This window comes from Onthophagus taurus, chromosome 8, assembly GCF_036711975.1.
Source record: "Onthophagus taurus isolate NC chromosome 8, IU_Otau_3.0, whole genome shotgun sequence".
In the NCBI taxonomy this organism is placed as follows: Eukaryota; Metazoa; Arthropoda; class Insecta; order Coleoptera; family Scarabaeidae; genus Onthophagus; species Onthophagus taurus.
The window spans coordinates 15995619-16022294 of NC_091973.1; the positions used below are offsets into that span (position 1 = coordinate 15995619).

The following is a 26676-nucleotide window of genomic DNA, read 5'->3' on the forward strand; positions in this document are numbered from 1 at the left end:
GCTTGATCCACCGTTCATTGGTACGCATAAATTATTATTATTATTATTATTATTATTATTATTATATAACGCCGCTCTCCTTCAGTTCTTCTATAATGGATGTGATTTCATTAATATGGGAATTGTTTCCTGCCGCATGTGAAGCGTACAACAATTTCAATCGATCTACCAATTCGTTAACATCATCCCAATATTTATACTCAACGATTTTCGAGTTCACTTCAAGATGTCGTCCGGGTATTAATCCATCCCCCGACTTATTAAATGTAAATAAAGGTTTAATAATTTTAGTATACTTGTACGATTTATTTCCAACTATAGGACCCGTAAAATTTCGCTTATGCGCACCCGTATACGCTAGAACAGATTTGTAACGTTGTAGATCCTCTTCGGTATAGTTCGTAGGTCGTTTTAACTGTATAAGTTCATATAACCCCGTAGAGGCTTGTATGCGTTTTTCGCCTCCGAGAACAATATGAGAAGGTTTAAACTGGACAGTCTTCGATCCAATCATCCAATCGTTTTCATCAGGATCATAACGTATACCCATTCTCTCATCAATTTCTCCTCTTTTACCAAACGTATAATATAAATCCCGAATTTGATTCGGTAGATTTTCTATAGGTAAATCCTCCGCCTTCAATTTTTGTTATGCATCCGGCGGCGTTTTAAATTCATCATCACTTTCAGGAAAAGTTAATTTTTTCCTAAATGCCGGAGTTTTAAAATCGGTTTCATCAAATTTCGTTTTAACGTCAACACCGACATCATCAGTAGGTTGATAGTGGTGATGGTAATGTACAGAAGAAGAAGGTTTCACTTCACTTAATTTATTAGTCATATCTTTTAATGAATCGCTTAAAGGCTGATGTAGTTTAGCGATAAGACGGTCATCGTTTTCTCGACCGAGTTTAAGCGCTAAATATTTTTTCTTAATAGTATTTGTTATGTTAGTTATAGCTTTATCCCTCTCACGTATGGAACGCTTAGTCATTTCATCGTTATGTGACATGCTTACTCTCACAAATACCAGATAACAATGCAATAATTTAGTCCGGGTAAATAAATTTATCCATTCCTATACGATACCTTCCATCCTTTACTTCAAAATCTTTCATAATAATCATAGGGTTATATTTATCATCATTCCAACACCGTTTAAAAGCGTCCTTGAAAACATCAAACTTCATGTCGGTGTTAACGTGTTCATCATACATATGTTTTAAATTAACCTCATCTTGTTTGAATAGAATTAAGACGTTTGCATTGTCTCGTATTAGGTGTTTAGGTATCCGCGTATAGGTTTGCGTAAGGTAGAACGAATCAATATTATTATGTCGTCCCATACAGAAAAATGATCGAATCTTATCCTGTTTATCGCATGCTACATCGTCAAATATGAAAATTGAGTTTTGTTTAGCTTCAGACGGATCTATAACGGCATCATTATCGATGAATCTATAAAGTCCTATTTCGGGTAACTGTTTCATAATCATTTCTAAAAATTCATATTTCGGTTGATGTAAGGATTTTGAGTATATATAAATATTTTCAAAATTTAAACCATTTTTATCGAAAATGAGATTTAACATCAAGTTGGTTTTCCCACATCCGCTCGGACCGCATACTATTGCTCGTATACTGTTCGGTATGAGATCACCATGCCTACGACTGGTTATCGGTTTCATCATCGTTAATCGAGATCGGTTAATGACATTGTGAGAGATGGGTGTTGCACTACACGCATTATAAAACTAAAATGAGTTTTAATCTTCATGTGCGGGTATATAAGGGATGTGAAAGCGTAAACCGCATCAGTTGAGTATGCTGTTTACTCGAGATAGTACATCTGCGACGGCGGGGGGAAGCGGAATACTTAATACACTTATCAATAAACTACCCGTTGAGTTACACGTTCCAGGCTATCAATTTTGTGGACCAGGAACAAAATTGAAGAAACGTTTGGCTAGAGGCGATAAAGGAATAAATCCATTAGATCGGGGTTGTAGAGAACACGATATAGCGTATTCGGACAATAATTCTTTAGAACAACGTCGCATGGCCGATAGACGTTTGGAGGAAAACGCTTGGGAGAGAGTGAAAGCGAAAGATTCGACATTGGGGGAAAAAGCATCAGCTTGGTTAGTTACAAACGCTATGAAAGTTAAACGAAAATTGGGAATGGGTCATAAGGGACAAAAAATAATTAAAAGATTAAAAGATAAAAAAAATAAACCGATAGCATTTAAAAGCGTGTTGGTAAAGCAAATCGCTAAAGATTTACCCAAAACAACAGATAATTTACGGGAAGCGGCTAGATTAGCTTTGAAAAGTGCTCGTATAGCTGTTAAATCCGCGGGTGGAAAGAAAAAAGTTAAAATTCCGCGTACAATCCCGTTACCTATTACAAGTGGTGGTATACTACCGATATTACCAGCCATATTTGCCGGACTATCAGCTCTCGGAGCGTTATCAGGCAGCGCGGCTGGTGTGTATCGCGCGGTGAAGAGTGGTCAAGAGGCTAAAGAGAAGTTGAAAGAAGCTGAACGACACAATAAGGCGATGGAAGCTATCGCGATTGGCGAAACCGGAAGTGGACTTTACATTAAAAAATATAAAAAAGGATTGGGTTTATATTTAAGTAAAAAGCAACAAAAAAACTTGTAACTAGGCTACCTAATAGACCTCTAACAAATCTCGATATAATAAAATACGCTAAAACACTTAAAATTCCAAATTTTCGCGGAGTGTATATGCGAAATGGATTGCCTAAAGAAGGTCCTAAATATTATGAGTCAGCTGTTGTAAATTTAGATGATCACCGAGGTAGCGGAACCCATTGGGTAGCCTATAAAAAAATTGGCAATAGGGTGTTATATTTCGACAGTTATGGAGATCTAAAACCACCTAAAGAACTTTTAAAATACTTTAAAAAATGTCAAATTGTGTATAACCACGATAATTTTCAAAAGGATAACCCGTATAACTGCGGTCAATTATGTATAAATTTCCTACTTAACATAAGAAATAACTCATTTGAGTGAAAATGTCACAGACGTTCACACTGGTCAGTACAAAAAGCGAAATCTCCGAAGACTATTATCCGCCTATAGAATTAGACCCTAACTCGAGTTACTCGCTTGGTCTTATTGGATTCTATACGTATAACAGTATACCAAACATTGAACAAGGAGTAAACGATAAATTTTACTTTACCGAAAAATTGCCCATTAATAAAAGCCGACAATCAACTATAGACGAGGGGGCATTACCACAGGAAATCAAAATTCCTACTGGTGCATATGAAATAACGGCCATTGAGAAATAGGTTGCTATATAGCGATGGGTGGATAAATCAATCAGAAGGTCTAAATGTAATTGATACCTTAATTTCCTCCTACGATCAAATATTTGTTAAGGGAAATCAAAAGAAGCAGTTTTTGAAAACACGTAAAAGCAATTCAATACTAACGGATATTGCGTTAGAATTTGCGGAAGAGGATGAGACTAAATTAAATTCATCCAACAATCAATGTTCGCGCGACAAATGTCGGGAATAATTGTAGGTGTTGGTTCGAAAGAAAAATTGGAAATTTCTTACTTGAATTGGGGTTCTAAGTTGAATTCTTCAGAGGATCGAATAAAAGGCGTCGTTTTAATAACGAATACAATAATGGCTGCTTGTTTTATTTGTAACATTTGAAATCGACAAAATTGTCATGGTTACATAAAATTTGGTTTGTTATTTGGGTTGCCTAAACATTCCACCCACCAAAAAATATTATTTTTTAACAATTAATATTTGAATAATAATAACAATACAAAATACAATGATGAATTAAAAAAGAAAACAAATAAATAAATAGCGAAAAGAAATAAAATACAAAATTCAATTGACGGGTAATACAGATAACTTTGCGACGGGGCGCATTAATCTTCCGTTAGCGGTCTTCACAACCACTACCCGTACAACGCCATCTTGCGCTGGATGTATTTCCACTACGCGTCCGATCGTCCATTGCAATGGGGGACGCTGTTCATCCTTAATGACCACCATGTCTCCCATTTTAATCATAGGAGTGATTTTGTTCCATTTCATACGTTGCTGCAAGGTATGTAGATATTCAGTCCGCCAACGGCCCCAAAAATCTTGTACCATACGCTGCAGCAAATTCCAACGGTCGAGACGGTTTATTGGACTCTTGGTAAAGTCTGGACTAGGTAATTCCACATTTAACGGTTCCAAACATAAAAAATGTGATGGTGTCAAGGGCAGCAAGTCGTTGGGATCGCTTGACAAAGGGCATAACGGTCTTGAGTTTAACACTGCTTCGATTTGAGTTATCACCGTGTACACTTCTTCGAAGGTAAGTATTTGTTCTCCAATTACTCTTAATAAATGACTCTTCACAGATTTCACCCCAGCTTCAACCAATCCGTTAAAGTGAGGTGCTCCTGGAGGGTGGAAATGCCACTGAATGCCGAAAGTCGAACCAGTAGCTTCGGCAATCTCTTTTAACTTGTTGTTCGCTCCAATAAAATTAGTTCCTTGGTCACTATACAAATTGATGCAATTCCCTCTTCTAGAGAGGAATCTTCGGAGAGCCGCGATGAAAGCATCAGTCGTAAGATCTGTAACCAACTCCAGATGAACAGCTTTAGTAGACATACAAAGAAAAATACACAGATACGATTTTACAGAACGAGATCCCCGTGATCGGTTCATGGTAGTGCGTATGGGACCTGCAAAATCGACTCCTGCTGCTGAGAATGCCTTCACTTCTGATATTCTGTACTTTGGTAGGTCGGCCATCAATGGAACTTGTGGCCGTGGATTCATCCGGAAACATCTGATGCATTTAAATAACACGCGATGGATTGCTCTTCGCGGAGACAGGATCCAATACCGTTGAGCCAATAATCCATGAAGGGTGCGTTGACCAGGATGTAAATATTCACGATGAATTGTTTCGATTATTAATTCACTTAGTCTTGAATCACACGGCAGTAATAAAGGATGTTTATGTTCGTATGGTATATCCGAATGTCTTAATCGTCCACCCACCCTGAGCAACCCGTCACGATCGATGAAGGGTGTGAGTTTACGAAAGGGTTTTGTTACCAACTGGTTTTTGATAAGAGCATTGAAGACACACGAAAAATGTTGATTTTGAACATGTTTTATGAGAACATGAAGTGAATCTTGCAGTTCAAATTGTGAAAATGATGAGAATAAATTAACGTTGCGGTTTTTCTTAGAAAGTAGAATAAACCGTCTTATGTACGAAATAATTCTTTGGATTTTTGATAAGGAAGAAAATTTAGTAAGTAAGTGATCCAGAAAATGTGTTTGATTTTCCCCACAATTTACTAAAATAGGTTTGCTCTCTTTAGCAATTGCTTCATTATTTTCATATTTGAAAATGGGGTTAACTGGCCACTGATCGGAATCTTCTTTCAACCATGATGGACCATTCCACCAAAGATTAAAAGATGACAATTGACTTGGACATAAACCACGGGAACCACAATCGGCTGGATTATCATGAGAAGGCACATAACGCCACGATGAGGGAGGTAATGCGTTTTGTATATGAGAGACTCTGTTGGCTACGAAGATTTTCCATCTACACGGAGCTGAATGAAGCCAGTGAAGTACCACTTGTGAATCGGTCCACGCAACGACTAAATCGACAGGTAAATTCGACAGTGTGTTGGTGATTGATGAAAATAAATCGGCCAACAAGGTGGCTCCACAAAGTTCCAGTCGAGAAACTGAAATCGTCTTTAAAGGGGCCACACGTGATTTGGCGCAAACGAACGAAGTCGTTATGAGATTGGATGTGGAACATCTAAGGTATGCGACAGCGCAGTAACCCGTTTGCGATGCATCACAGAAAAGGTGAAGTTGGATGTGTTCGGGTTGATCAGGAATGATCAAACGAGGTAAATGAATATCGGATAATAAACTAAGATTATGTTTAAAGGTTTTCCATTCGGAATGGATGCTTGACGGGGGCGATTCATCCCAATCGAGATGAAGGGACCATAATTGTTGAATGAAATGCTTGGCTTTAAATGTGCATGGTGTTAGAAATCCGAGCGGATCAAAAATCCTAGCAATGTCTGATAAGATGGTTCTCTTATTGCAAGGTGATTCATGGGATGTATATGAAAAGGAAAACTGATCGGAGCAAGGATCCCACTGAAGACCGAGGACCTTAACGGAACATGTTTCATCATAGTCCATGGAGATGGGTCGTTGTAAATCGGATTCGGAAACCGCAGTTAGAACATCAAGGTTATTACTGGCCCATTTTCTTAATTTAAACCCGCCTTTGTTGAGAAGGTTTATTAATTCTTGTTGTAGCGTAAGTGTCTCATTAATAGTGGAAGCTCCAGTGACAATGTCATCAACGTAAACGTTGTGTTTCAGTACATGGGAAGCTTTAGGATAGTCATTTGAGTACACATTAGCCAATTCAAGAATTGTTCTGAGAGCTAAGAACGGTGCTGAAGAAACGCCATAAGTAACGGTGTTTAATTGATATGACTGTACCGGTTCTTCAGGGGAAAAACGCCATAAAATGTTTTGAAATGTTCGATCTGAAGGGGAGATTAAAATCTGCCGGTACATCTGCTGAATATCACAAGTGAATGCGTATTTAAAAAATCGGAAATTGATTAAAATATTAACGATACTCTGTTGCAATTTTGGACCAATCAACAGAACATCATTTAACGATTTGCCATTAGATGATAACGCAGAGGCATCAAAGACTACTCTAAATTTTGACAATTGATTATCATCACGAATTATGCAATGATGAGGAATATAATATTTAATAGACGTAATATCTGGAGAAGGAATGAGGGACATATGATTAGTCTCAAGATAATCTCTCATGAAATCAACGTATTTTTTATGTAACGACACATTTTTCAGTAGGCGATTTTCCAATAAAGTAAATCTTTTTAAGGCGATGTTGTATGAATTTCCCAGAACAGATTCATCCTTCTTGAAGGGTAAAGATACGATGAATCTTCCGGATACGTCTCGTCGATAAGTATTCTTGTAGTGATCTTCACATTGTTCTTCTTCTAAAGACATTGTTTTATTTTCAGAAATTGATTCCAATTCCCAAAAACGTTGAATTACTGAATCAATAGAATCATCAGTCGTAGAAACGCAAGTTGATAATGAAGTCGATGTCGATAATTGAGATTTTCCCATTAATATCCATCCAAAGACGGAATGTAAAGCAATAGGATCGTTCTGACCACCGCAGACACGACCACCAGTAAAAATTTGAGGAACTAATTCTGCTCCCAATAGTAGATCAACATCTTTGACTGAGGTATTATGTTCAGGATGAAAATCCAAACATTTAAGATGATCGTAAGAATTAATGATACGTGATAATGAAGGTTGAGCAGAACAAATAGACGGAGTAACAATGGCTTTCAGATCACAAGAGAAATTTTGGGATTGACAAGATTGAATCTTGCAATTAACGATGCCCTTATTACAAATTGATGTCATAGAGTTCAATCCATGAATCTCCAATGAATGACTTTTACGTGGCAACCGAAGTCTTTGCGATAGTTTGGTGGTAATAAAATTAGACATGCTCCCAGAGTCTAATAAAGCTCTTGCCAAATGAAGTCGACCAAAATGATCACGAATCTGTACGAACGCGATAGGTAAAATGACCTGATGATTAGCGCCTTCTATGGATACGTTGCCATTATTACATGCAGTCGTCCCTACATGCATAGTTGGTTGCTTCTTAGTTTCAAAATGTAGCAATGTGTGATGACGTTGATCGCAGGAATGACAGCGATAATTGGATGTACAAGAACTTGTATTGTGATTTTTGTTTAAGCAGTTGCGACAGAGATTGTGATCTCTTGCTATGGATAATCTTTCTGAAGCTGATTTTGCAAGAAACTTAGAACAACGATATATTGAATGTGATTCTGGGCATAATATGCATTTAAAAGATAGTTTTACATCTTCAGTTTTGAGGTTAACCGATGTTTTGCCACGATAATTTTGAAAAGGTTTGTTTTTGTTCATGGAAAGTTTATCAGATGTGAGTAACACTGAATCGAAAGCCTTTGCTTGGTTTTCTAGGAAATTAATTAATTGAAGGTATGTTGGAATTTCAAAGGTGGTATGTTCGGATTCAAACTTGGTTTTTGTAGAAATGTTTAACTTCTGAAGAAGAATATTAAACAAAAGAAAGTCCCATTGATCAACGGGAAAATTAAGCATCCGAAAACCGTCTATATTTTCTTTGAAGGTATCTATTAAAAACCTAAAAGATTTCGATGACTCTTCTTGTATTGGTTTCAGAGCAACGATCTCGTTAAAATATAAAGTAGCAAGATGACGTTTATTCTGGTACCTCCCCTTTAACGAGTTATAGGCAATTATATAGTTGTCATTGGTCACAGGAAGACCTTTTATTAAATTTAACGCTTCTCCGGACAGTGAAGTGAGAAGATATTGATATTTGGCTACGGCTGATAATGAATCATTGTCATTAATCATTGTATTAAATAAATCGAAAAAGGTCGGCCAATTTTTGTAATTGCCGTCAAAAACAGGAATTATGATTTTGTTTAGTTTTGGACATGATTGCGGAATAGGAATAGGTGCAGGTGACGATTTATTTTTTATAAGGATCGATTTGATGGTAAAATAAGCTTTATCAACTTCTTTCCTTACCTCATCATGTTGTGGGAAGTCACCATCTGAGATAAAACCCATGATCTGGTTGTGAATGTCTTGAAATTGATCATAAACAGTATCAACGCGGTCTGCCCGTGCAGAAAAGATACATTTATCTTCTTCCGAGATCAAGTTTTGGCCGTAGGTAAGAGTTTCATTTAATCTATTAAGCAAACTAGTCCTTTTTAAAACGGCCTTTTGTAATTTATCAGTTGTCGTTGTCATGGTGAATAAATAAATTCAAAATAAACGAAATTAAATATAAATTAAGGGAAAAGGAATCTCGGAAACAGCGTCGTGCGTCCGGATCACCCCAAGGTACCGGGAATTAAAGCGCGGCAACGAAGGGCCCAACAACGCACGCTGGCGAAGATGTGTCCGATAACCGGGGAAAAGAGAAAATACCGACAATCCGGTAATACCGACAATCCGGCTCGAAGGACCAAATGTTCGCGCGACAAATGTCGGGAATAATTGTAGGTGTTGGTTCGAAAGAAAAATTGGAAATTTCTTACTTGAATTGGGGTTCTAAGTTGAATTCTTCAGAGGATCGAATAAAAGGCGTCGTTTTAATAACGAATACAATAATGGCTGCTTGTTTTATTTGTAACATTTGAAATCGACAAAATTGTCATGGTTACATAAAATTTGGTTTGTTATTTGGGTTGCCTAAACAATCAATGTTGGTTCCACACCGGCTCTCCAGCAGTATGTTCACAAAACAATGTATTAATTTTACAAAAATTTTTATATAATCACAATAATGTTACTTGTATTTAAGTTGTAAATATAATAATTTTTAAATAAAAAATTGATTGTAGTTTTATTATTATAATAGTTGTAAAATTTATTGGGAGAGGGTGGGGGTGTGAGATATATCATATAATTAAAAAATTAATGTATTCAGTTTACAACTAAATTTGATGAAATATGGATGTTAACACTGGGTGTGAAATTTCTGAAAGCCCTTACTGGGTATCAATTAATAAACAATGGAAGAAGTTTCGTGATGATATAGAGAAAGAAAATAAATTTATTGGTGAAACCTTATATTCGATCGATAGATTTAACATAAAAGTTGGTATTAGTGTGGCGAGATGTTTTATAACATGTGTGAAATTGATTTTTAAATCTTGGAATGATGTAGAATCGAAATCACATATACTCTCTTTTCTACGTGAAGATTGGGAACAATTGATTAATGTATTTAAAATCATTCGTTTTAAAATGAACTTTTCTGACCAAATTATACCGTTAGCGGATGGAATTCTTAGAGTTACTGCAGACGTTGAGAATTGTGTGTGCATCACATATGAAGATATGGACCCTGAAAATAATTTTTTTATTCCGATTATATTAACCTTGATGGAAGTTCAAGACATTTTATCTAAGGAATTTTTAATTTCATACAAATTAAAAGTATTAGACAATTTGCATTTTAATGATTACATTGATTTTATTATGAACACTCAATTTTCGAAGGATCAGTTAAAATTAATTCGAGAATTTTGCTTGCAAAATTTATCTGAAATAAATTATTACTTAATGGAATATATTGATATGATTTCATGAGTTTAAACTTACTACTATTAAGAATGTTGACGAATACTTGCGTTAAAAAATTATATTTATTTTAATTTAAACAAGTTTAAACATGTTGAAACAAGTGTTGGTGAGGTTCAATGAACTTTACATAACTTTGGTGATTTAATAATAAAAACTGCTTAATTTGCATTTTAGATAACAATAACACCTGCGTGCGAATTGCATCATCCTTCTAGAAACTTCTATTACACAAAAACTGCTTGATTTGCATTTTAGATAACAATAACACCTGACGTGCGAATTGCATCATCCTTCTAGAAACTTCTATTACACATTTCCCCACCCCCATTATTTTCATACATATAATTACATGTTCTAAATAATTTATTTAGTATGACAGCTATTTCCAAGCTAACAGGTTACGTTTTATTATTATTAATCTACGAAACAAATCATGTCTCGTCTAAGTCAATTGGGTCAGTGCAATTTCCCACCGAAAAAATCAATTTCTGCGCTTCAAACAGACACTCCATACCCGATTAAGTGTGCGAAACGGCTTAAAAAGTGTTCTTGGCCGTCCGTGGTACTTGAACTGGAGGCTGGATTCGTAATTTATTTACCAAGACGCATCGCAGAAGATATTACCGACGAAGAAATTATGGAACTTAGCAAAATGTCTATAATTTATAAGGGTGCAAAAGACATTGGTAAAACACACCCTGTATATTTATTGGATTTCGTCAAGAAGCTTGAAACGTAAAAACTTTCCGACCGATGACCCTGATGTTCATCTGTATTAATATAAATGTAATTGTATTATAAAAATTATATATTCTTAAAAATTAAATAATAACAAATGTATTTCTTAAACACATCATTTTGTTGTTTCTATTTCACCTTACAGCCATCAATTCAATCCGCTTAAATTCAATTAAATAAGTAAGTTTTATATATTTCTTAAACACGCATCTTTTTTGTTTGTATTTCCGTTCAACTGCTAGGCTTTTAATATTAAATTGAAAAGGTTTCGGTGGTTCAGTGGTTTATTATCTTTAAAGTATTTATATTTCACCTTGCAGCTATCGGTTCAATTCGCGTAAAATTAAATTAAATTAAATAAGTCTGTATTATATAGTTCGTTAATTTACATCACCACTGAGCCGCCGAAACCTTTTCCTTCTTTTATTTAAATGTTTTTTTTTTCACGTACATCATTTTTGTTAATGAAAACGCATTAAAAAATTTTATAATTTGTATTATTTTTTTTTTACTTTCTTAATATTAATTATATATATGTATAGCATTTCATTTAGGTCAATTATTCCATTGCTCAGCATTGATTGTAACTTGACACTCCCGCCGGCGAGGTGCATTGCACTTTACTTGGTGATGCGCCGCGCCGATTGTCGTAAGTTGACACTTCCGCCCCGGCGAGGAAAGCATTGTATCGCGTAACTCATAATCAGTTTTACTTTAGAAACCGAACGTGTCAAACGTAAACCGCGCGCAATGTCTCGTAGTCGTCTCTGTGTTTTTCTTTTTTTCGGTCTCTGTGAGTTTAAACCAAAGAAAAAATTTATTCGAAGTTGAGTTGGATTTACCCGTCAAACGTAAACCGCGCGCAATGTCTCATAGTCGTCTCTGTGTTTTTTTTTTTCAGTCTTTGTGAGTTTAAACCAAAGAAAAAATTTATTCGAAGTTGAGTTGGATTTACCCCTTTTACCATATTTATTGTTAATGGAAAACGTCTTACGAGCTGCGCATGGTCGTCACCTTCCGTTGTGGTGGAGTTAGAAGCGGGCTTGCTTCTCAACGTTTCTTTTTTACCTACCGATCAAGAAATTTTTTGGAGTTACAAGATCAATGTATCGTGTATAATAATAAAGGATGGTGGTAAACCGAAGCCCGCTCATATAATTGAATTTGTAAAAAAAGTACCACAACATTAAGGTTTTTATTATTTTTTTGTAACTATTTATTATGTAATGTTTATTATTATAAAAATGTTTATTAATACTTTTATTGGGTTGATTGGGGGGGGGAATTAAATTGTGTTAAATTGTGTTATTATTATTTTCCGGAATATTCCCAAGTTCCTGCGCACGCGCATTCAAGAGTTGTGTAAAATCCGCCCGATGTAAAAGGATAGGGAGGGGTGCCAACCAAACGCTTGAGGGAAAAAATAGGTTGGTAACAAGATCTGGTGACTTTTTAAAAAAGTAGCAGTCTACCTGGTTGGTAGTGGTTTAGTTCCACTACCAGCCACTAGGTGGCGCGTTACTTTTTTTAAAAGTCACCAGATCTAGTTACTTTTCCAATACCAACCTATTTTTGTTTTCTCCACAGCCATAGGTTGGTACCCTTCCCTATCCTTTTACATTGGGTTGATGACGTTATGTGGAGCGGATGTGGAGCTGTGGAGCAACTTCCTATCTAGAATCGGCGTTTCTATACTACTAAGGACTCCTCTTGGCCAAAGAGGTTGTGGTGAAATCTTTTCGAGATATATTTCAGAATATCACGTATATTGCACCATAATAACTACAAGATATCAGCCGATCTTATTCATAAAATACATAGGCTGATTTTCTATAAATGCGATAATATTAAATTCAGATTGGTTGTCGAAATTTAAGATTACTTTTTTATACAGTGGTTCCAAGTCAAATTCTTTGGAGCTTCTCTTACTAAAAATGTTTAAATTAAAAGACTTCGAAAAAAAAAGCAGACTGATACTACTGAAGTTCAAGCTCTTTGTTATTTCTCGCATTTTGTTGCTTTTCTACTCACCAACCTGTTTGCTTTATAACTAAGCTTTCTAGTTTCAAATAGCCTTTCTTGCCACTTGTCCATAGCTTGACCAGACCGCTTATCATTTATAATCATAATCGATATCATCCTCCAATGGACAAGCTTCTGCATCTTCTACTAGACTTACACTTGGTTCCTCATCTTCAACAATATTATTCCGCCGTTAGTAGTGGTGGAAGACTAATACAGTCTCGTTTTCAATTTGTATATTTGTATCCACCATACTTTTAGGGTTGCCATTTTTAAAAGTAACTATAGAGGAGATAAAATTTTTCAAATTTCATTATTATTCTGTTCCATTTACATATTTTTCTGTTGAACGAACTTTTTTTAATAATAATTTATTACTTTTTATACAGTCAAAACTGTTTACATCTGAAATCATAATTTAAAGTTATGACTCGAGTAATTCTGACTTTATTAAATCAACGCAAGACTTATTTCTGGTTTCGGTGCATTTGTTTGCCATTATACTAAAAATACGTTCCACATAAGCAGTAGTTGCAGGTATACTTAACCTTTCCGCGTGGAAGTTAAAAATTTCAATTACTATGTGAGTTGCGGGAATGCGATCTACTTTACAGGGTGTATCTGAATGACGTGCCCAAACTTCAGGGGGTGCTTCTTTAGGCAATTTTAAGGGTACTTTCTCATATAAACTATCAGCGATTTCGACTCCCCTGCGGAGCTACGCCCCTTCAAAAATGGCGAAAAATTTTGGTTTATTTTATTTTTCCCGAAAACCATTAACACCAAGAAAATGAAATTTGGGAAATATGTAGTGTAGCTTATAATAGGGCATGTTTCGTGCCTATTTGTACTTTCAATCTTCCCTTCTAAGTTATTAAACATAACCACCCCCGTTCAATTTTTGTCTAGATCTTTTTTATGACGATGATAAATACATTGGAAATATTTTACTTAGATAGACGAAAATATTCTAAAACTTTTTTGCCTCTCTGATGTTCTTCGAAAAGTTAATAGTTTCTGAGAAAAAAATTAATTAAGCAAACACTAACTGTTAAGCTGTAGCGTTGTTAATCGAAAGTTGGAATGAATTTTTAAAGAAAAAATCTTAGCAGGCTTAGCAATCTTTGTCAGAAATATTTTTGACGTTTAAATGTCAGTGGTTTTCTTACTATTATTATTGTTTTATTTAAAATTTTGAAACGTCGAGTGAACGAGCGTAAATGCGGTAGAACTTTATTCATAAATTAATTTGAAAAACAATAATAATAGTAAGAAAACCACTGACATTTAAACGTAAAAAATATTTCTGACAAAGATTGCAAAGCCTAGTAAGATTTTTTCATTAAAAATTCATTCCAACTTTTGATCGACAACCCCGTTGTTGAACGGGCACGAACGGGCACGAACGGGGTGTTTGCTTTATTATTTTTTTTCTCAAAAATTAGTCGTTTTTGGAAAAAATTTAGAGAGACAAAAAAGTTTTAGGATACTTTCATCTACCTATGTAATTTTTTCTTTAATGTATTTACCCTCTGCATAAAAAAATTTTAGCAAAAATGTAAAGGGGGTGGTTACGTTTAGTAGTTTAGTATCCTTCTAGGTTGAAAGTCCAAATAGGGTGAAAACGTGCCTCACTACCAGTTAAACATATTCCCCAAATTTCGTTGTTCTAGCGTTTATGGTTTTTGAGAAAAAAAAATTAAACCAAAATTTTCCGCCATTTTTGGAGGGGTGTAGCTCCTTAGGGGAGCCCAAGTCGCCCATGGTTTATATATCAAAGTACCCTTAAAATTGCCTAAAGAATCACCCCCTGAAGTTTGAGCATGTCATTCAGATACACGCTGTGTATGTACGGCACTGCGCAGTAGAAATAATTTTATACATGACGTAAACGTGTACGGCATTTCACGCGGAAGGGTTAACCACCTGGTGATGACATGATGGAATATTTCTTGATATGAAGCGTTATAAAATTCAAACATTTCTTTCAAGTTTTCTCTCCTTTTAGCAGATTCTGAGAAATGGGTGTAAATCTTAAGAACTAAATTTTCAACATCGTAATCTAGTTTATCTAAAGCATGGTTTACACAATTATGGAGAATGTTTGCATAGAAGTTAGCTTTAAATGTATTGCCCCTCCACTTGTTCTCAGTGGTGTCCTAGAAAACAAGTCGGTGGCGTCAACTCAACTCGCCTGATCGGTGGAAGTGGGTGGACGTACGATGGCGACGATCGGTTTATTAAAATATAAAAGAAAAATAATATTTTATAACTTTGATTCAAACATGATAATATTAATTACAAATCGAATATAAAAATATTGCTGTTAACGCATATTGAAACTCTAAATTTAATTGAAAATCTCTAAATTTTCTTCTGTAAATGAAGTTTTAGTTGACGTTAAAATGTGTTTGTACCTAGAAAGTGATCTTTCAACGCCACAACTTATAAGTGTAGCATAAATAAAATACTGAGATATTGAACCATATTTTTCCTTAAGAGTTAAAGGTATATTGTTTTCGGCAATTTGTTGAACAATTTTCAAATCCGAAATTTGGGTTCCGATCGAAAATTGGTGTAATTTTTTTATTAAACGATGAGTGGACACCGGTAATATTTTTAAAATGTTGAATAATAGTTGATAATTTTTTTGTTGATTCATATGATCTTAAACCCTGTTGTTCAAAATATTTTATATTATTCACTAAATCAGAAAAATTGTCACGTATATAATTTAAATCATCAGGCAAATTCGGCACCTGTAAAATATTTTTACACTCAGTTACACTTACAGCGTCATTTTTCAGCATTAATAAGCAGTTTTTTATGTCAACGAAATGTTGAGCATAAAATAAAGAAGCCTCTAGCCAAGTAGCCCATCGTGCAACTACGGGTGATGGAGGTAACGGTAGGTCTAGACACATTTCTCTATACAATGAAATTCTTAGAGCAGCTTTTAAAAAAAATGTTTGCAGGAGCAAATTAATTTATCTACATCTGGAAATTTTTCCCAAATGAACTCACAAAATCGATGAAGACCTGATATGCAACGCATGTTTCATGAAGTAAATTTGAATATGTAACTTTTAATAATTTTTCAGCTTTTAATATGTAAGCAGCAGAATCGCTAACAAATAACACAAAGTTATTGTAGTAGCTATCGGATGTATCATGGAACACATTGGCTAAAACATCATTAACTATTTTCGCAATTACTTCACCATTTACATTATCGATGAATTTAATTGCCAGTAGGTACGATTTAACAACATCAGACGGACGCAGTATTTCAGCAACAATATTTACAACGCATCGACCTACAACGCACTTAGTTTCATCAGCACTGACCCAAAAATAATTATTCGTAAGATTCACTTTTATAGGACACATTACCTTTCTATATATTTTTGGTAAATATACTTTACGCAAAGTGCATTCGTCATGAGTTTTCTGCTGAGTGTATTTTTCCAAAACCTTTTTTAAAATTGGATTCTTTAGTTTGTATAAAGGAATATCAGCAGCTATAAATGTTTCGCATAAATCTTCGTTAAAATTCTTTTTGTAGTGGTCGGTATTATTTTTATGCCTTGTAACGTTCGTTTTCATCGTTTGATTTTTGTTTTCTTTTATTTCGGACCTTTTCTAGTGTTGGAGGTCGTTGATCAAGTGTGATGATGGGTACATTAATTTCATTGGTAGATTTGTCGATCTCTTTTTAAGATCTATTAATTTTAGGGGTGGGGCTGCGGATACATTCTTCCGTACCACGCTTCCTCTTCCTCTTTTGTTATCGAGCATTGGTGTCGTATAGTTGCGAATTTATAATAAAGCTAACCGCGTGGTGATAGAAGTTTTGTTGGAGAACTTTGTTTGATTTTGGAGATTTTCTAGTCGAGTTATTCGGATTTGTTCTACATCATTTTTTGACCTATTGTTATTGGCGTAATCGGATTTTTGTTCCGGCTTTCCTGGTTTGGCTTTGTTATACACGTTTAGCCGTTTAACAACTCAAGGTAATGAAAATAGTGTACTAATTAATATTTTCAGAGCTCGATCTCTTAGTTTTGTTTCCTTTTAGGCTTTTTCTCTTTATTGGTATCGATTCCTGCGATTTTTGTTGAATCGTAAAATTTTGGAGATCCTGTTATAATTCTGATGCGTATTAGGGACGCCATTTTGGACGCCAACTAAAAGAACGTGGTTTTGCTGCGGCGCAGTTTATTGGATCTTCAACTAGTTCGCCCTCTCGTCGATTCACGTGGCGATCTGCTGTACAGCATTCATCACCCTTGCTCATCACACCTGTTCAACACACCTTCACCGTTACTATAACTAGATAAGTACCCTTCCATACAACAACAACGACAATAACTGGTATAATTTAAAGATAGGCTAATTTCGGAAAACTTTTGTTTAATCGTTCTTTGATTGATTTAGTAAATTAAAAAAAAAAAGATCTTAATTTAAAAAAAAAAATAATTATAATTTGTAATTTTTCATAATTTTATTGTTAATTAATAATTTGTTTTGTTCACCTGTTCGCTCGATTTTTTTTTTGATTTCAATTTATTTTTTTTGACACCAAAGGAGTGTCCATACATTATTGACTCAGCTGACTCAATTATTGTGTATTTTCTTTCTTTTTTTTTCAGGTTATAGTTTTGATTCTATTTTTGGAGAATCTTTAGAGCAGTCAGGTTCTTTCCTTTTTTTTTATAAATTGTTTATCATATTCGAATTTAATTTAATAATCCTCTTTATTGGTCATAAACCAATATATTTTATGAAACTCAATGTTTCTTTTCTAATAATATATCTTATTATTCAATATAGTGTCAAATCTCAACTGCAGGAGTTTGTCTTTTTGTGTGTTTTGTTTAAACCTCTCCACTTGGTTTCGAACTTAGCTAGCTGTCCGAGGGAAATTAAGTGCGTGGGTATCGGTATAAGTTCGTGGCGCCCTTTTATTAACATCGTAACCCCCACGTCTCCATTGAGTGAGCTGGAGCCCGTACCTATCCAACATATTTGTGTTCTGTCTTTTGTAATTTTGGTAAACTTTTTTTTATTGCCACAGCCTTCCCGACTTTTCATGGCGTCAAATGTGATATTTTCGAAGGCACTAGAATGCACAGAGAACGTTTTTTCACAAACATTGCAATATACTTTACAAGTATCCACAATGGAATAATTTTCCCCAAATTCTAGTACCCGTTTATCTAAAGATCTTTTAAAAGTCGACATAATAATCGTTAAGAAAAAATAAGATATGGAACAGAAACAATTTTACCACAAAGGGAAATTAAAAATAACAATTCTTGAAAAAGAACAATAATACGAACTCAAACAGAACTCCAAATTTCAATGAAAGATAATTAAAGAAAGATAAAAGCAAATTTGAGGAAATTATGCGGATGAAAAGCGTCGAATACTTCACACTCGAACAACAGTGAAACCGTCCTGACAGTTGACAATTTTCGTCAATTCATGCTGTTTTTTCTAAAAATATGAATATTTAATTATTATCGTCTTTATATACTGTAGACTATAGTGTATTGTATAGGTTAATTTACTTCTTATACACTTAGTTATTTACGGAACTTAATCCTTGAGTTTTAATTGAGAAATGTTTAGTACGTAAAGTACACTGAGCATATTCATCATTAATTTTAGAAGATTTTAGCCATTTGTATGTGTTGGACCACTCTTTTCGATAAGTAGATTTATACTACAGCTTCTTAGTGGGTGGTGCTTTAATTTTCTGGTTCTCGTCTATATTTGTATCATTTTTCTTTTCTTCGTCAATCATTTTAATCTTATTATACTTTATATCAAATTTAATAGATGCACAAATGTATTTGAACCACAGTAAGTAGTTGACAACAGTAAAGATTTAACACCAGATAGTCACGTTCAAAGCAGCAGACGCCCTCTGATGGAGAGTTTCGGTAACCACCGCCTAATGACAGGCCATATGTACGTTAAACGCAACAGACGCCACCAGAGAGCGCTACCATAGACGTCAGCTCATCATTTTTTTTAGTTTACGCGTTGCATAATTTTGTAAAAATAAAGAAATAGGGGAGGATTAAAGAATATTAGAGAAGTGAGGAGATAGCCTGTTAAATAGAGGAAACTCCTGTGAAATAGAGGACAGTTGGCAACCATTGAAATGTGCTGCATTATTTCTATTTAAATTTACTTTTGCTTCATTTATGGGAGTCTCCGAAATGCTCATAGCATAAAACTGCTAAAAGCAAGTTTAAAACGTTGATTAGTTTGACGCCTTCAGTCTTCTTATGATTTCTTGTAGTTCTTCATTACTTCATTTAGATTTTCTACAGTGCCTTCCTTATTTATGCATTCGTAACTTACTCTTTTCACCGATGATTATTTGTTCTTCTTTTAGTATTAAAACTTCAGACATTTTGCTACTTGATTTGTAGACTGAAAATTTTGAAAAAGCACGTCGTTCATAACTTGTGTGGCTACTGATGTCATAACTTTTACAACTTCTATTTATATGCGGACTTTATTTTTTTAGTCAGTATTTTCAAAGTTATTGTTTTCGATAATTTATTTTGTTATTCTGCTTACTTTATCTGTAAAATAATAGATGCTGCTGAGGTGTTGTGCTTACCACCAAAGCTCGGATATTTCGGTATCATCTCAGTAGCGTCGCCAGCGCAGAACCTATGGGGCGCGAATATAAATGCTCTCCCACCACCCGATCTACCGTTCCGATCGCTCACACATCTACAAGCATGCTAGGCCTGCATTTATCTGTGGTGCGTTCCGAGAATTCAGTGCCAATTTATTTAATATCCTTTATTTACCGTTAAATCCATTTCATTTTCTGAATTAGAATTGTACTATTGTTTCAGTTTTTATAATTTAAAACCGAGTGTATTGAATATTTTATTTAATTATCATCAAATATTTTCTTGCTTTTTCATAATTAGAAGGGCTTGTTGTTTTAGGTTTTATAATTTAAAACTACTTCTATTAAGAGTTAATTTTTTGATTTTTATTAACTGAATTACGCTATTGTTTTAGTTTTTATAATTTATTCAACACTTAATAGCGAGTTTTGACGATACGTTCACATTAATTGACGACAATGTAGCATTTGCGTTAGTTACCAGTTGTGACGTCGAAAGAACATTTTATAAACTCAAAGACATTTTAACACCCAAACGGTCGTCATTTTCTGAAGTAAATTTAGAAAAAGTCATTATTATTCAATCATTGCACCAAACAGGAACTGAGAGTCGAGAAAAATTATGACAAAGTACATAATTACTTGCTTATTTAGCGTTAATCGTGATAATGCGTTTGCTAAATTTAAAAAAACAAAAAGTCCTGTTGATTTTACTTCTTATAAAGAACTTCGGAACTTTACTAATTTATCTATTCGGAGGGAAAAAAAAGCGTATCTTGAGCATATGCTGAGCACTAGGGGATGTCGGGAACTTTGGACCGGTTTTAGGGCGATGGGCATTGTTAATAGTAAACAGCGTTCTATTCCGGACTTTTTAGCGAGTGTTGATGCTATTAACGACTACTTCCAAACTTCTCAAATAGTTGCTACGGGTGATATGGACACTATTAATTATTATAACTTAAACATAGTACCTGGTGTTACTGAGAAGCTGACATTAACGCTTGCAACTAAAGAAGAGATTTATGACGTACTACTCAATCTCAAATCAAATGCTATTGGTACTGATGGTATTGGTATAAAGATGTTGTTGCTGTGTTGCCCGTTGATTTTGCCTTATATTTGTCATATAATTAACTATTGCATTCAGGGCTCTGTGTTTCCTGACTGTTGGAAAACTGCTCTGATTACGCCAATTCCAAAATCTAGCAATCCCAGCCAATTAAAAGATTTGAGACCGATTAGTATTTTGCCGGTTATATCTAAAATTCTGGAAAAAATTATTGCTGACAGGTTGCGAGAGCACTTAGATAAGTTCAATATTCTACCTATGCGGCAATCTGGCTTTCGTAAAGGATACAGCTGTACTGCTGCCCTATTGGATGTGACCGACGACATTGTTCGTGAGATTGATCAGAAAAATGTCACTATTTTAATTTTACTGGATTATTCAAAGGCTTTTGATACCGTTCATCATAAAACTCTTTTATCTATGCTTCATTACATTGGACTTTCTGATGATTCCATTTTGTTTTTCTGTAACTATTTAACTGGTCGTAAGCAAATGGTAGCTCTAAATGGCAACTTCTCTACTGAATGTGCTGTATCGTGCGGAGTTCCTCAGGGATCAGTTCTTGGTCCAATTCTCTATTTAATTTACACTTGCAATTTATATAATGTACTGAGAAGTTGTAAGGCTCACATGTATGCTGACGATACGCAACTTTACTATTCTTTTAACATCAATGATCTTGCTGATGCACAAAATTGTATAAATTCTGATTTGACAAGATTGGTTGAGGAATCTTCAAAACTTTGCCTTCAATTAAACCCGGATAAATCGTCGGTTATGGTCTTTGGGGGGCGGCGAGCCGTTGGGGAAGTCAAGGCATCTGTGGATCTAAAATTAAATGGCGTTAAGCTAAATATTACTGATGAGTCGCGAAACCTGGGAATCACTATTGATTCTACTCTTAGATTTCGTAAACATGTCGCTTCTCTTCTCCAGCGTGCTTATGCCACGTTGAAGCTACTATATGGCAATAGACAACTGCTTAATCAGCGTCTGAGAGTGCAGCTTTGTGATGCACTGGTGTTAAGCATTTTTAATTATGGGGATGTTCTGTATGACTCCTGTTTAGATGTTGCCGAGTCGTTGCGTGTTCAACGTGCGCAAAATGCATGCTTACGCTTTATATTTGGCATTCGAAAGCGAGAAAAAATATCCCATACCTTAAACTGGGTTGGGTGGTTAAATATGTCTCGGCGTCGTAAATTGCACTCTGCTTGTTTTTATCGAAGAATTATTTTCAATCAAAAGCCTCCCTACTTGTTAAATAAATTGAGATACCGCTCTGACGTGATTTAAGATAAACAAGCTTTTGCTTGACGGGATATATATATAGTATGTATAAAACTATCCCTTCTTTCTTATTCTTCCTCTTCTATTTATTTTTCTTTTTCTTCTTTTTCTATTTCTCTTTTTTTTTTCTCTTCTCTATTTTTTTTTCGGCTCCTGCCTTTATTCTTCTTTTACTTTTACTTCTTTCTTACCTTATTGTGTTGCTGCATGATCGGATTCTGTTTATATATATTTTCTATATTGATCAAGGGACCAATGAAAAACAATAACACCTGAGTCCATCAGGTGCATTGACTCGGTTTCCTTTGGTAAACCGCTTATTATTTATGATTTAGTACTGCATTTTTTTTTTACTTTTTTTTTACCTGATATTTTCTTTTGTAATTGTAAATTGTACTCTTTTTTTTTGGTTTCACCAATAAATATATTATTATTATTATTAATACAGATTCTTGCTAATGCGCGCCTATGGATTACCATGACAACGCTGCAGACCAGTGAACTCGGGACCTTGGCTATGCGTCGCTCGTTAATAACGCAACATTCATGAACTGGTCGACTGGACTTAGGTACCGAAGAATCCGAGCTCTACTTATCACAGTTTACTTCTATGTGTAAGATCTCCATTAAAGTCCAACCTGCAACATTATAGTATTTATGTGTTAATCTTATCTCTAAATGAATTGTATCAATCTAAATGAACATTAACTGGATAAGAATGAATGAAAATATGGCAGAAGTAACTATATACAGGGTGATTCGGGAGGAAATGGAAATATTTTATTTTAGGACATGTCCAGGAAACAAAAATAAGCAAAATAAGGCTATATATTCAAGTCCAATTTTCATTTGTTTCATATTTTGAACAATAGTAATTTAAAAAGTGAAGGAAAATGTATTACTAAACTAACAAACCAAAACAAAAATAAATAAATAAACAAGTAGCATTAATTCACGTAAAATTTTCGAAAACTCCAGCAGTAGCGCATCTCTTGTGTCCACTTTCATAGCATAAACTAACGAATCATCTCAATTTTTCAAAGCTATATTTCGGCGGGAGTTTTAAAACCAGAGAGGATTTTAAGTTAACTGTAGTTACGAATTTTATTCCGTATTTATTTAAAAAATATTTCGTCCCCTTAATACTACAACTAGGTAACTTAAAATTATTTAATTTTCAGAGGAATTTTTAATTTGCTATTAAAAAAAAAGTGGTGTAATAAAGCAAATTTATTATTTTTAATATGTAACAACAAGCTTTAATAATCTAAGTCCTCCTAACATTATTAAATATTTATTTTTTGTTGCAACCTTTTTTTTCCGTTTAACAAAAGATATCTAGCTTTAGCAGTTAACCCTAGGATACTTAACCAATAAAATATATCATGTATCGTCATTTACATAATCCGGGCTTCTGAGACCCGTTATATAAAATCACGTGTAGTCAGAACAGAAACAAAGTTATTGAAGTAAAACTTTATTTATTTATACATATGTACGTTACAAACGTGAGGTTAAATATGAAAGTGAACATTATTGTTAAAAACACATTACTGTTTATTGTTTTTAGGGATTAGGGAAGCATTTAGTGCACATTCTAATACTATGCTCATTACAAATATTATTTTTACAAGTAATACATATCATTGTGCTTTTACGATCAATACTTGCGGGACATACTGAGCATCTTTTTCTCTTAATTGTTGCACTTGTGTGATCGATTTTTATGTGGAGGTTCTCCGACCAACATAAACTAAACCACCCAAAGCATAACCAGACGTAGATTCACACATCCAAAATATTTTAAGTTCATATTTTGCCGGTTTACTTGGCATATATTGAACGAATGTGCATCTACCTCTAAACCCAACGAGTTGTTCATCAATAGTTACATTAGTATCAGGTATAACACACCTGACACCATTGCTAACTTATCGGTTTCCAAACGCGCATTCCGGGTTCTCTTGTCGTCAAATCTGACGAATCTTCGTATTTCTTCAAAACGAAATATGGACATTGTGGCTCGATATACAGGATTGGCAAATTCATCACAAAATAATTCTCTGGCAGGAACATCCCAGGTTCTGTCAACTCCCGCATGAATAAGTAAACCACAGAATGCAAGAAATTCATCAACAGTTACATCTTTACACGGTTTTTCTATTGCTCCATAAACACGTTTGCCCTCTAAATTAGTACAGTTCACAATTTCTTGTACAATAACTGGAGTTACAAATAACTGAAATGCTTCTTTTGGTGTTGCAGCCATATGTTTCCTTGCTAGTCCTGGCGCACGCCGAATAATGTTGTGTGGTTGCATTTTATTTTTTGCTGGAGGTTCGAAACTCCATACCAGACCACTTGGAGCAATGTAACCGCTCGTTGAAGGCTTACCAATATCATCAACATCATCCTCTGAATTATCGTCACCATGATCAGAACTGGATCCAGAATACTCGTCAGGAACCAATTCGAAATTTCTATCTTCTGTGTCATCATTTTCTGCTTCTGACACATCACTTTCTTCAAAAGGCAGATCATAACATTCAGCTGCCCACTGCACCAATATTTCTTCATAACCGGGGTCACCAAATCTCACGCTTTTCACATTCCTTTTTGACGCCATTATCATATGATAAAGACGTGTTTAGAGCATATCTAAATGCTCAAGCCGATTAAAATTATTTTAAGAAAATTATGAGTAACTAAAATCTCGGCGTTATGCATCCTAGGGTTAAACGCCAAGAATTAGAAACATATATCAAATTAAATATTAAAAGATTCACAATATACTATGGTGATAATTATTTATTTTTTCGTCTAAATCGGTTTCAGGCCCTGCCCTTCCTCAGTAGTTAGAACCCTACAAACGTACAAATCTTTTTTAGGTATATGTTGTAGTAAATCAAACAGAATACAATAAACTAAATGAATAGCATGAATAAAAGACAACTTACGTCAGGTTAAAATCGTAAAAACAAACATTGAAACTTTATAAACTTTAAGGAAATGTTCAGCGACAACCGTTCATTGTAGCATTGGTGGTAAAATTGTAAACAGGTTAATAACTGAGGTTAGGAATGTTCACTAAGTGGGTAAAGTAGAATACTACGTGAAACTAGATTGACAATTGATCCGACTTATAACTAAATTCAAATTATATAATGTAAATTATAAACGATAAACGGTTATTACAGGAGCAATTCTCTTAAGAAAACAACATATAACAAATCCATCAATATCAATATAATAATAATGGCAACTTAACAAAACTAGTTTTTTGTGGGGACATTTGGCATGGGGTGGAAGTGGTGCAAAATTGAGCCGCCTCCAAGCTCAATCTTTTCGTCCACTTGCACATTATTATGTAAAAACTACAAGAATCTAGATCGCTAATCAAACCGACTTAAAAACCAAACTCAAAATTGTGAATTAAAATTACAAAAGATGAAAATAATATTACAGGACTAACTCTCCCTCGAAAGCAAATAAAACAATTCAAAGAACTTTTCAGTCAAAAAAAAAGAGCAAAGGCAACTTAGCAAATTATTTCTTGTGGGGACATTTGGGGCATGGGGAGCAAGGGGTGCAAAATTGAGTCGCCTCCAAGCTCAATTTTCTCGTCCACTTACACATTGTTTAATTTTAATTTTAATTTTTGATCTTTATTTTCGGGAAACGATCCTTCAGACACTGATATAACAGTGTTGAATTGGGAACCACTTGTTCATTTAGGCTGACAATATTTTGGTTGTTTTTAATAAACCGGTTAATTTCGTATGTTTCCAGCAATTCCATCAGATTGCTCTTTTTCAAATGGTGAAGTAGCTGTACATTTTATTTCCTTCACTCTCGCAATTAGGTGTTCCGTGATCCCTCTCCTCCCACAACTTCTCCCTATCCACCTTATCAAAAGCCGCCTTCAAATCTATAAACAGGGCGTACAATTTCCCTCCCTTCTTATCCAGCTCTCTATCTGCCAGATGCTTCAACACGTATACGTTGTCGATTGCTTCCCTTCCCTTCCGAAAGCCTGCCTGCCCATCCGGCAAAATTCCCCCCAATTCTATCTCCTCCTCCAGTTTTCCAGCAGTATCTTCGTGTATACCTTGTATGCCGAGTCTAGTAGGTTAATTCCCCTGTAGCTCTCTACCCTTCCCTTATTACCTTTTTTATATACTGCGCAAATTACCCCCACTTTCCAACGCCACCTTATTATTAGAGAGTTAAGGAACTTTTCTCGCCTCCAAATAGCTTTTTGAAGTTACAGTCGGAGAATCCAGGTTTTCGGTAAGGGAATGAAAACAACAAAATTCGGGAAACAAACAATCATAAATTTTATTAACAATAAAATAATCGAAGCAGAAGAGCGATTTATTAACTTTAACACGGTCGGAGAATGGGGACGGTGGGAATAAATTGACAAGACTTTGATTTTAAAATAAATAAACATAAATGAAACAAACGAAATGAGGCGGAGATATAGAATACACCTGGAAACCTTCCTAAGGTGTAAAGGAATGGAATGCTCGAAAACCTTCCATGAGTATTAAGGTTGGGACAAAAATGTGCAAAAATTAATGAAAGTTA

At 34.7% G+C, this 26676-nt stretch overlaps 2 protein-coding genes and 1 long non-coding RNA gene across 3 annotated transcripts; 1 reads left to right on the top strand and 2 right to left on the bottom strand.

The window, feature by feature from the left end:
- Positions 1–1049: 1049 nt before the first annotated feature.
- On the bottom strand, positions 1050–1691 carry LOC139431275 (uncharacterized). The gene has a single exon (XM_071198919.1). The coding sequence runs from the start codon at positions 1689–1691 to the stop codon at positions 1050–1052; it is 642 nt and encodes a 213-aa protein (XP_071055020.1).
- A 2198-nt stretch (positions 1692–3889) lies between these two features.
- Positions 3890–8962, bottom strand: LOC139431276 (uncharacterized). Its single transcript, XM_071198920.1, has one exon. It carries the CDS (start codon positions 8960–8962, stop codon positions 3890–3892), a length of 5073 nt encoding a protein of 1690 aa, XP_071055021.1.
- Positions 8963–15337: 6375 nt separating this feature from the next.
- LOC139431142 (uncharacterized) lies at positions 15338–23154 on the top strand. Its single transcript, XR_011641442.1, has 3 exons — positions 15338–15971; positions 16039–16142; positions 22535–23154. It is a non-coding gene; the product is annotated as an uncharacterized lncRNA (long non-coding RNA).
- Positions 23155–26676: the final 3522 nt, after the last annotated feature.